At 44.5% G+C, this 10,983-nt stretch overlaps 2 protein-coding genes across 5 annotated transcripts; one reads left to right on the top strand and one right to left on the bottom strand.

Moving 5' to 3' along the window:
- Positions 1–60: 60 nt before the first annotated feature.
- LOC105565945 (DNA primase large subunit-like) lies at positions 61–3,294 on the top strand. The gene is made up of 7 exons (XM_012019559.1): positions 61–655; positions 754–1,091; positions 1,168–1,395; positions 1,464–1,613; positions 1,760–2,138; positions 2,222–2,377; positions 2,460–3,294. Exons 1-7 carry the CDS (start codon positions 502–504, stop codon positions 2,483–2,485), a joined length of 1,431 nt encoding a protein of 476 aa, XP_011874949.1. The 5' UTR covers positions 61–501; the 3' UTR covers positions 2,486–3,294.
- Positions 2,529–10,219, bottom strand: LOC105565946 (palmitoyltransferase ZDHHC5). Of its 4 annotated transcripts, none has more exons than XM_012019560.1 (10): positions 9,420–10,219; positions 9,134–9,255; positions 8,894–9,051; positions 8,655–8,827; positions 8,325–8,537; positions 8,111–8,255; positions 7,317–7,531; positions 7,068–7,235; positions 6,061–6,153; positions 2,529–5,976 (listed from the first exon to the last, which is right to left on the bottom strand). In XM_012019560.1, exons 1-10 carry the CDS (start codon positions 9,509–9,511, stop codon positions 5,262–5,264), a joined length of 2,094 nt encoding a protein of 697 aa, XP_011874950.1. In that variant the 5' UTR covers positions 9,512–10,219; the 3' UTR covers positions 2,529–5,261. The 4 variants fall into 4 exon arrangements, with proteins under 4 accessions (XP_011874950.1, XP_011874951.1, XP_011874952.1 ...); XM_012019561.1 differs by having other exon boundaries at positions 8,343–8,537; positions 9,420–10,218; XM_012019562.1 differs by lacking the exon at positions 6,061–6,153 and having other exon boundaries at positions 9,420–10,218.
- Positions 10,220–10,983: the final 764 nt, after the last annotated feature.

The raw sequence follows: 10,983 nt of genomic DNA, 5'->3' as shown, positions 1-10,983 counted from the left end.
GATACTTTGCCAATTTTCCGGATCCTGGATTTTCGCGATTTGAAGTTTAAAAATCCCGGAGTTCTAATTCTTGGAAATTGAAATAGTGCCACCTCTTTGCTAATCATGTTCTCCTGATACTTTGCCAGTTTTCGAGATTCTCGAGTTTTGCGATTTCAAGTCGCCCTTTGTGAACCACCCCCGCGGTGTAGCCAATCAACTTGCAGCTTATACCAAGTTTTAGCATGGTGGACACAGGCCTTTAAGATCGTGAAGACGGGGAAACTAGGGGAAACGAATAGTTTAGTTTCCATTTGAATTAAAGCATAGGACACTAGAGGTCTCTCAACGAGTTCACGAAGTTCTTTTAAATATAATACGCACGTACAGTCCAGCAGTGTTTACCAATTTTAATGATTAATAAAGCACTTGAGGAAGAGTTGATTAGTTTATTTGTTTGATTTGTTGTTGTAGTCTGCACTCTTAATTCCGTTAAAGTTTGCTAGAATTCGGATATTCGGAATGATCTCCACAATGAGACTTGAAGCTCCTCTCAAACTTTCGCCGAGGAATCCTGGTGATGTGTATTCTCATGATTTACAATTGTATCAGAACGTTCCGTTTGGCGAGACAACGTTAGACGAGCTGGAGGAAATCTGTGAAACACGCCTCAAAGGTTATTTCAATTTCAATCTGTCTTTCCTATTTATTTATTCACATTAATGGAATATTAATGTACTTTTTATAATGTTCAATTTATTTCGTATATCGTAGTTCTCTGTTTGGTGGAGCGTGTCCATTTGCTGAAGCTGACAATGTCGTTGTCTCAACGCAGAGCTGCCTTGGTCGAGGAGCTGCACAAGGAAGAGATGGACGAATTTGCGAGATTGGTTGACAGTTCTGGATGCAGATCGCACACCGATATGGATGTCCGTGCCCGAAGAAGAGATCACGTATCTCACTTTGTACTAAGATCCGCAATCGCCTTCAATGCCATCAAGAAACGCTGGTTTTTTAAGCAAGAAGCGAGGCTGTTCAAGATGCGATTCTCCTCGTTAGATAGCGAAGGGATCAGGCAGTTTATATGCGTTAACAATTTCGACCTGACACCGGTCGGTTATTGCAACATTGTGTGGATCTAGCGTTTCTCAAATCTCGGATCAGCAATTTTCTGTTCGTTGCTTTCAGATTAGTCGGAGCGAGAAGGAGGCTATCAAGGAATATCTTCAAGCGTCTTCTCCAAACGTTGACGATATTGACAACACGCAGTTTTACAAAGTGCCTTTTTCCGATATAGCCAATCTAGTTAAAAAGCGTAAAGTTTTTGTTACGCAGGGCGAAGCTTTTGTACCCGAACGGGAGATGGCATTTTTATTCGTGTCGTACTTCCGAAGAATTCTCTTGTCAAGTTTCGAAGTGAGCATAAACATGATTAATGTGGTTCTCAACTGTCACAGTTTTCTATTCTGCCATTATGTTGCCAGACAGCACGCGAAACTAGAGCCAATTTGTACAATGACGAGAGGTTCACTCGGATTTTTGCCCATTTGGAAGACAGTATTCAAACCGAGAGTACTATTCTATTACGGGACGAAGAGATACAACAACACGTTTCGTTCAACCAGTTAGATAAGGTGATGAATGCTCTACTTAATGTCGAATCGTAAAGAATCTTGCAACTAATGGGTAGACAAAAATGATGTTCGAATCTTACGCAGCTATAACAGTTAAATTTCATACGCCGAACTTTGTGTTGCAAATAACAATTGTATTGTTGTAGCTTGCGGAAACGTCTTATCCTCTCTGTATGAGAGTGCTTCACAAGGCGCTAAGGAAGAATCACCATCTTACACATGGCGGTAGAGTACAGTTCTGTTTGTTCCTGAAGGGCATCGGGCTCTCCCTGTCCGACACAATGACCTTTTTGAGAGACGAATTCACGAAAGTAATGGACGATGCTGCGTTCGACAAAGAACACGGTTATACCGTGAGATTTGTCTTCGGGCAGAAAGGTAGTCGACGCGATTATCAGCCTTACACGTGTCTCAAAATTATGGAGTCGACCATTGGACCTAGAGATCATCACGGATGCCCTTTTAAACATATGCTGCACGATATGCTCGAGGACGAGCTTACTGACTGCGGTTTCAACGCGTTAGGTGAGCATCGAAATTATTATGTTAATATTAATTTATACGATCAATGAGGCGAATTCTTTCGTCTGTTAACTAATTTAAATCAGAGAGATCGACGATAATGAAATTGTCCGAGGACGGTCAGTATTCTGCAGCTTGTAACAAGTGTTACGAAATTAAACACGATTGCTTTAACGACGCCTTGTTTAAACATCCAAATATATATTTCAATGAGAGTGTGAAACATCGCACATCATATCATGGTGAGATTCATTTCGTTACTTTATACGTATCAGTTTACTATTTTGTATAAAACTTTAAAAGTTATATTCAAATTAAATCTAGATACGGAAACGGGAGATGCACATTAATCGTCCGACGAAACGAGAACATTGAAGAAGTTAGAACTGTTAGGACCGTTGCAAGTTATATTTAATATCATCAACAGAATTATATAACGTTGTTTACACAGATCCCTGATTGTAAATATATATATATATATATGTATAAATGCTAATTATTTAAAACTAAAATAGTTTAACATTCCCAAGATATTTCTCAAGACGGATAAGCAATTGACACTGATTTGTTAGCTAGTTTCGTATTGCTAATAACTTGTTAGAGTTAATAAGTTTTTAGCAATGTTTTTTAATTTGAAATCAGATTGTCTTTATTTTAACATAGTGAACGAATAATAAGCATTTCTTAACACTGAAAAGGAATTGTTTCCAATTTCCAAGTTAATTGCATTTTGAATAACTCAAGTTTAAGTAGCTCATATATTTGAATTTGCGAAGCGTAATGTGAAACATTGTAAAAACACGTGCGTTGATGCCAGATACATCCTCGTGCAATATTTTTGTTTAGTCGAGATGTACTTTAATTCGAATAAAATATTTTCTTTTACAATCAGTCGGTTGTTGAATTTAAAAACGCGTTTAGTCCATCGATGACTTTTCTCTTTTCCTTCGGTAAAACAATAGGCTTAATAGAAAAACGAAAAACGTCACATAAAAAAATATTACCACGATACAACACAGTATAATTTACTATGTTTCATGATTTTTATTCTGTAGATTGCTGCGGCGATACGTAAGTACCGAATGATATATGTATGTACATTTAAGTGATAGAAGTAACGAGCAATATTTATGTACAAATACACCGAATTATAAACACTTAACACTCGCCATACCTTACACATTATTACCTTAATCAATTTGTAACGTTGTACCGTTGTCTCATTAAATGCTATTTCAAGCAAGACTACACGATTGAATAGTACGGGGGAATTTTTTGGCACACAGTTTGTTATCTTAATAGAAACAAAACGAGTCTGTTAAACGGATCCTAAATGTAGCTTATCAAGAGATACGGAAGAAATGCTTATAATCCTCGTTATAACATTGTGTTCTGTAGTCAAGCAGTCGTTAATACCAAATGCAAATTTTTGTTTCAATTCTAAAAAATATTCGATGTCTGACGTCAAAATGATATGTGTCGTGTAACACTAAGTCGATTCCATCGTGAATCGAGTGCGTACGCAAAATTCAATTAGTATCGCGTTGCAGCCTGTAGCAATGTAATTATAGCCGATATAATTATATTGGCTTCCTATACACATACACCATAGAGAAACCATCATGCAATTTCAAAAGCGGGATGTATATCACAAATTTAACAGCAGCGATGAATGCAGCAATGGATTTATGCAATGCGTATATTACAATTCTCTCTTTGCGTTCCTCTTTAACAAAATCAAAATAGTTTCTATCTTTACGTTCGCGCATATATTATGAACAGCCACCCCTGTGTACATTTGAGAAAACTAGACCTGTGTACTTTTCACTCTTCTGAAAATGCATTCCTCTCATTCGCACGTTAACTTTTCTTTTACACTCGTACTTTCACATATTCTCTTCTGCGAACCCTTTATATAGAAATAAAATATGTTAGTGGGCACATCGATAAATCATCATTTATAACAAACAAGTCAAATTATAAAGTCTTATATTTTTTTTAATCATTTACGTATAAATACTGTTAAATATGTATATTAAAAATTTGCTACATATTCCACGATTATTTTACACAGATTTGTTATTCTATCCCGATAATGACTTAAGTTGGTTAAGTAACTCCCCTTTTTTTTCATTTTTAATGGACTCCTCTGGTATCCGAAGAGCTAATAAGGATATAATCAAGTGATCCCTAGTGCTTCTGTTTAGTTTTTCTCAAATCACTCGCGCCTTGTCGGCAATGGAGATATGAACGAGGAAAAGAAAAAGAAAAGGATGACGTTGGATTAACATTTCTATTCTATAGGAGGATGAGTCACGGTGTCATTGTATAAAAATCTAAACTGACCTTAAACGTGTACTAAAAAATATAATTGCTTCTGTCAAGCGAGAGGACCGATTATCGGCGATGGTTCCAATAAAGGTCAACCTCTGTGCGCTCGGGATATACTTTCGTTGACTCCTCCGTGACTCATTAATTCGGATCGTCAGTCGGACCGAACGCTGGTATTTCTCGACGTAACGGACATACTTTGCTGCTAAGCACATGGAATCTATTTCTTCATTAACGACGACTAATCATAAGATATTACCAATACGTTGCTTCGTCTTGCGTAAAATGCAAGCTCTGGTGACTGTCGTGCCGTAAGATTCCACTGCCAAAGGAAGATTTGGAGAAGTAAGGATTCATCGTGTATTTACTGCCTCCCACGAATTCACAACGTTAAATGCGTCAACGGGCCGACTTCCTCGCCGATAATAAATACTATGTACTGTCAATCGCGATATGATTTGCGCGCGCGCACACACACATCACTGATGGCAACTTATCAGATGTGCACACCACGCGTATCCTGATTGCTTGTGGCAAGTCCCGATGCTCGGTATTCGGTAAGAATTATAATCCCATGGCGATAAACGAAACTGAAGAACCAGCCGCGGTTTACGTTTACTGTCCACGTGTAACGTTAGACGCGCGCAACTGCATCGATCGCGGAAGAATTCAGACGGATATCTCGTAAACGGCATACATCCTTTCCTCGTTGGAGCGTAAGACATGCAGGCTACTCGGCGGCTCTCGTAGAATCTCCGTCCAGCCACAGGATGGTGCGGAGACCGGAAAGGTGGGCTATACGGATATCTCGTAGTTCATATCGTATACGCTCGCACGGTCCGGCGTCGGCGTGGTCGGCCTCTGCGACCTCGGATCGTTGGGCGCCGAGACCATCTCCATGGAGTCGGTCATCTCCAGGGCTCTGACGAAGGACATCGGTCGACGCCGCGCGTCTCCCGAGGTCGGCGTGGTGGGCGTCGCCATCGTGGTCGCTTTCCGTTTGACCTGCGGCGACTGGTGCGATGGATGCGGCGGGAAGACGGGCACTCCGCCCCTCAGAGCTGGATGCAACGGTGGCCTGGGAGCGTTCATCGTGTACTGCGACTGCTGAGTCGGACTCGTGGGATTGGAGCGATAGTAGTCGTACGGCGGGGGCGGTCGATGGGAGGGCGACTGATGGGGCGCGCCGCTCCCCGCTCCCCCGGGGGGTGGGCCTGGATAGCTGCCGGGAGAGTTGTCCTTCCACATGTAGACGCCGCGCTGCGGCGAGCCCGCCAGTTCGCGTATGTTGTCGACCGTGTTGTTGGTCCTCGAGTACGGATGGTCGGTGCCCTGCCGCACGAGCTCGCTCTCCGACAGGAAACGCCGCTGCGGGCTGTAGCCAGTAATGACGGAACCGGGAACGCCGATTCCCGTGTGGTTTCCCTGCTGTACATCGTAATACGTCGGCGCTTCGTTCACGCCGATGAAATCCGGCCGACGGACCTGCGTCGGTGTACCCGGGTTTGATCTGTAACAGACACAGCCGATCTTAGATCCCCCCGAGATCCTCCGCGGCGCAAGATGCTTTCGATAATCGACAAATGCACAGTACAGTGAACCAAGATGAATAGCGAGTGCTTGAGCATTGTAGCCATACAAATACGGCTCTGGCGAGACATACAGGAGAGAGAGCAGCGCATCATTCCTGTTAAGAAATTAGCATCTATTCAAGAAACATAAAAGATAGCGAACCTAAGAAGTAAGTGTGTGTGGTGTGTGGTGTGTGTGTACGCGCGTGCGCGCGCGCGTGTGTCGTATGTGAACTTTTACAATCATGTTTTTCTATATATACAAAGATATATGCAAGAAAGCATAATTGTAAACTACGGTATGTCCTCGTAGGATCAAGTTCGTGTTTACCTGCAGTAGGTTGCAACATGATGGTAGAAAGCAGCTCCTTGCAGTTACCACCCCCTGCAGTGGGACACAAACTTTTCTATATACCATATATCTTGTAATATGTACATGCAGAGAGACTAGTCCTCTACGATATTTATTGTAAGCTACATTGCGTAATTTTCCTTCTTTTTTTCACACGTTCCTTCGTCCTCCGGAAGGCGAGAACAGTGGTGACAGAAGAGGAGGAGAGAAAGACAGAGAGATAGAGAGAAGAGCAAGAGTGAGGTGTTTGACAGTGAGGGACAGGAGATCTTGACAAAACAGGCCGACATCATATCGAAGGGTAGCAAAAAGGATATCATAAGAGGAACATCGTTCACTTTGTATTGGCAGCGTGCTCAAGAGATGCATTGTAACTATTACTAGTGTGGCGCTTCCCTCTTGCTCTCTACATTGAGATAATTTTGTGCAATGTGAGAATCGCGAGATATGTATAAATGTATATATATATATATAATTAAAAATAATTCTGAAATCTGAAATTGTATATAAATATTCGAATATCACGAATAAGACTTGACCAGATGTAAGCACTCAATCAATTTATCCCTCATTATTCTTGTATTGCGTGTAAATGTGTTTATATCAGAAGATTTCTCCATATCGAGCCAATATATATCTCGACCGTTCTATTAGTAATAAAGCACAAGTATGATGTACCTTCGTATGGGACTGGATATGGCAAGCGGAGTGGGTACTCCAATAGCTTTGATACGTTGTTGCATCGTCGGGCTGGCGCCACCCTGACGCTGAGGTACCGTGGCCGGCGAACCACTCGTCTCCGGTGATAACGGGTCTGGTGTGTGACTTCGAGATCCATTCATCCCTCTGTGAACACGATATGTTACGTAAGCATCGCGCCAGAGCGTTTTGCGCGTTGGCTGTCGCTGTTACAACTGTCTCGAGTACCTTGGCCTCGGATGTGGACTGCCTCTAGGATAATGTATTGGATGGCGAAGCTGCGACGGCGGAGGATGCCTGGGAGATTCGTTGTTCTCCACAGGTGGCAGGAAGAAATTGCTCTTGGAACCGTGTCTTTGCAACGGCGGCGTGGGTTCGCAGTCCGCGGACTGAGACGCCGTCGGTTCCATGTCTGTGTCCGATCCATCTCGTCCGGGAGACAACTGTAATGAGGAAGCAACGGTGTCATCGGTCGCGCCGGAGAAACAGATTCACACCGTACGTATGACACGTTACAATATATTCCTCCGTATTATACATTACATATATTTCCTATGAATATTAGGATCAATTTGGACGAATGGAATATGCATAAGCCGGAAACCATAAGGGGAAATCAGTGAAGGCATCTTAGGACTCTGGACTGAACGGTACTGATAGAGGTGTCGTCGCTGCAACTCATACTCTACAGACGTAGTGATAAGGACGTGAATATACGTGTACATTAGTTTCTATAGTAAGATACAAAGATGTACTACAAAGCTAGTACTAAGGAACTGCATACGAAACTGTTTACAATTACCGTAACAGTGGTACAACCATGTCGCTAGCCATGCTGTGCATGCTTGAAAACTGCGTATAAGTAGAATGCTCGAGATATAGGCTTTGATTAAACTTTGTTCAACTGTGCTAGTAGTAAGGGTACAAAATCATAATAACAATACAAGCTCGTGTACAAGCGTCAGATTCCGGATCGAAGTCACGTTGTTTACAAAGATAAGCGAGACTGCGCTAGCTCTTACCTTATTGTAAGCATTTGAACTGGCATTTCTAACACCATTGCTGCTATCCATGTAGGTCTTTACCTGGTTCTCACTGCCTATGGTAGATATCTCTGACGCGCACGCTCCACGTCGCTTCCCTGAATACTTATCAGGCTTAAGTAAGCTGCAAGGGCACGGAGAAAAATTCATTACAACAAAATAATCCCCGCATACGGCATTAATTTTACAATACCTTGGCTCCTTGCAATACCTTGGGTATTGTGGTCCAAACTGTGTGTAACAGCAGTTGCGCAGACAACCACGAGAAAAGGGATTGTAGCCGCCGTTAAATTTGCCGGTTACCTGTTCGTTCGTGGTGCGTCCTCTGGAGACGAGGACCACGTGAAAGCCGGTCAGTCCAAAGATTGGAATGAACAGGAGCATCACCACTCCCATGAGGATGAGACTGCACAGCCGGGATTAAGGAACCTAATCGACATTAGACGTTACTAATCCCTAGCGCCATCGCGGCCGCACGTCTCTTCACGAGCGCTTCGGAAACTGTCTTTCGTGCAAAGGATACGCAACAATAGTGTTGACCTCGCTCAGGCGCTCTTTGTGCTCCAGCAAGTAATATAGACAGAGCCCAAATATACTGAGCATGTGAAGACTGAGCGACAGAAGAAAGAAGAAGAAGTATCTGTAGTTCCTCCTACCGATGCAGTTATTCACCCACGGGCAGTGATGGTCGAATGTCTGGAAGAAGAAACACAGAGCCCGTCAGGATCTCCCGCCGGCTTCGCTCCGACGTAGGGAACTTACCTCGATACAGTGATTGCAGACGCTGCAATGTGAGCAACGTGGAGGTCGATAAAACTTGCAGGTGACGCACCACTTCATGCGCACGGTGATACCGTTGATCTCCACGCTCTTGTACAACGGAGCCCGGAAGTCATCCTCCCGGTCTTCGTCAGGAGGCGCTTCAATGGGGCAAAAAACCCAAAATATCACATTGCCTACCGCGTCCGCGACTCGTCACGAGTGTATCTAATTTCGAGTTACCTTTTGGTATAACACCGGGATCCATAAACGTCGCCAGCGAGAAGTTGATCACCACGAAGAAGGTGATAACTCCTTGCAGAGCCGGTACCCACAAGCCCCAGTGAGAGACATAGTAAGTCGACCTGCGGACGAACACGTGAGATTCAGCGGCGACCTACCCCGAGAGAGACACAGAGAGCAAAGGGGAGCTCCGTCTCGGACGAGCGTGCTCGCGCACGGTATCGAGAGAGAGGAGGCGGCGGAGAGAGAAGAGAGAGAGAGAGAGAAAGAGAAAGGGACAACTTACGGGAATATGAAGAAGAGCGCCGTGGTGACGAGTAGGACCGTCCACGCGAACGTAGCTGGCAGATACCTCGTCTTCACATCGCATTTCGGCATTCTGCACGCTCCGCTCTTCCGGTGGCAACACGATCAGGCGGCGAGTCACTTAACGGACAGGATTTCTGCTAGCAGGAAACATGGCCGCGTCCATCGCGAGCTCGACTCACTTGCGACACGTACGCGCTGCGGCGAGGGCGGCCGCGCATTCTAGCTGCCGTCCCGCGGGCGTCCGCGACGCAACACACCGTTCCGGGCCCCCCCGCAGCTCCCGGTTACTCGCGCGTCATCCCGGCGCGCGAAACGTCGGCGGCGCTCTATCAATATTCAATCGGCCAGCTCTCTCTCGCGTAGACGGGGTATCCGAGCGACGAGCACACCACCTCGGTGACATACATATATAGCGCGCAGCGCGCATCTCGCTCCCTCGCGCTGAATCTCTCGGAGACTCTCGCGCGGCGCAGCGCGCGTGTCAAGCCCCTCCCCTCGCGCCGTTCTCCGCGCGCGACGCCCGCTCTGTATTTTGCCCTGCGCGCTTTCCCACACTGCGGGTATTTCCACTAGACCGGTTCGTGCGCGCGCAGCGGTGGCAGCAGCGACGTCAGGATTGGTCGCGCTTTTGAGCGCATGCGCGTCGATCTGAAGGCTCACTGAAGTACCTACCGCGGATAAACAGGTGTACCGCTAGTCGCCCGTAATGCCGCGTTCTACACCTAGGGATGATCCTACTTGTGGCTCATCCGATATCCCTTCAATGCCTGCGTTCGTTTTCTCCCACCGGGAGCATAAACTATACTGAAAGTCTATAATTTACGTAACGTAAACTATAAAGTTTCAGTGTAGTTTATACTCCCAGTGGGAGAAAATGAACGCAAGCTATACCTAAAGCCCGTATCAGACTACGGATTGAGATTGGGATTAGATTGAAATTTGACCAATCAGAGTAAAAGTTACTGAACTTAAGATTAGTAAACTTTACTGTGATTGGTTAAATTTCAATCTAATCCCAATCCCAATCCGTAGTCTGATACGGGCTTTAAGCTAATCCTACTTGCAGCTTATTTACGTTACGTAAATTATAGACTTTCAGTATAGTTTATGCTCCCGGTGGGAGAAAACGAACGCAGGCATTGAAGGGATATCGGATGAGCCACAAGTAGGATCATCCCTAGGTGTAGAACGGGCATAACAAGTGAAACACCGGCGTGGTCGCTCTCAAATTTTAAAAGTGGAGCAATTGTGGATTCTAATGGAGCAATTCGGGAGCAATCGTTTGAGCTAGGTTTTATACGAAAATATGAACTCCCAGCGCCAACTTAATTCCGGTGCTCTAGGGCTGCTTTCGCGAGAAGATCAAAATGATCCGGATTAAAATGACCCTGTGCTATGATTGGTCAAATCTGAAGTTTCGTAGCATCACATTGAAATTTTATTCAATGAAATTTCAGATTTGACCAATCATAGCACAGGGTCATTTTAATCCGGATCATTTTGATCTTCTCGCGAAAGCAGCTCCAGTTTCTCTCTGCTCT

Source organism: Vollenhovia emeryi, unplaced genomic scaffold, assembly GCF_000949405.1.
Source record: "Vollenhovia emeryi isolate VEMERY1.0 unplaced genomic scaffold, V.emery_V1.0 DF939148.1, whole genome shotgun sequence".
Classification (NCBI taxonomy): Eukaryota; Metazoa; Arthropoda; class Insecta; order Hymenoptera; family Formicidae; genus Vollenhovia; species Vollenhovia emeryi.
Note: the sequence above shows the minus strand (reverse complement) of the source record. Positions and strands in the feature narration are given on the sequence as shown.

Bases quoted from the DNA above. Each gene is read 5' to 3' on its own strand.
- LOC105565946 (XM_012019560.1), bottom strand. From the start codon at position 9,511: ATGCCGAAATGCGATGTGAAGACGAGGTATCTGCCAGCTACGTTCGCG. The intron at 7,236-7,316 runs GTACTCGAGACA...TCGTGTTCACAG, and splicing joins AGTCCACATCCGAGGCCAAG to AGGGATGAATGGATCTCGAA. The intron at 5,977-6,060 runs GTACTGTGCATT...TGTCTGTTACAG, and splicing joins GCTATTCATCTTGGTTCACT to ATCAAACCCGGGTACACCGA.
- LOC105565945 (XM_012019559.1), top strand. From the start codon at position 502: ATGATCTCCACAATGAGACTTGAAGCTCCTCTCAAACTTTCGCCGAGG. The intron at 1,092-1,167 runs GTCGGTTATTGC...CGTTGCTTTCAG, and splicing joins ACAATTTCGACCTGACACCG to ATTAGTCGGAGCGAGAAGGA. The intron at 2,378-2,459 runs GTGAGATTCATT...AATTAAATCTAG, and splicing joins ACATCGCACATCATATCATG to ATACGGAAACGGGAGATGCA.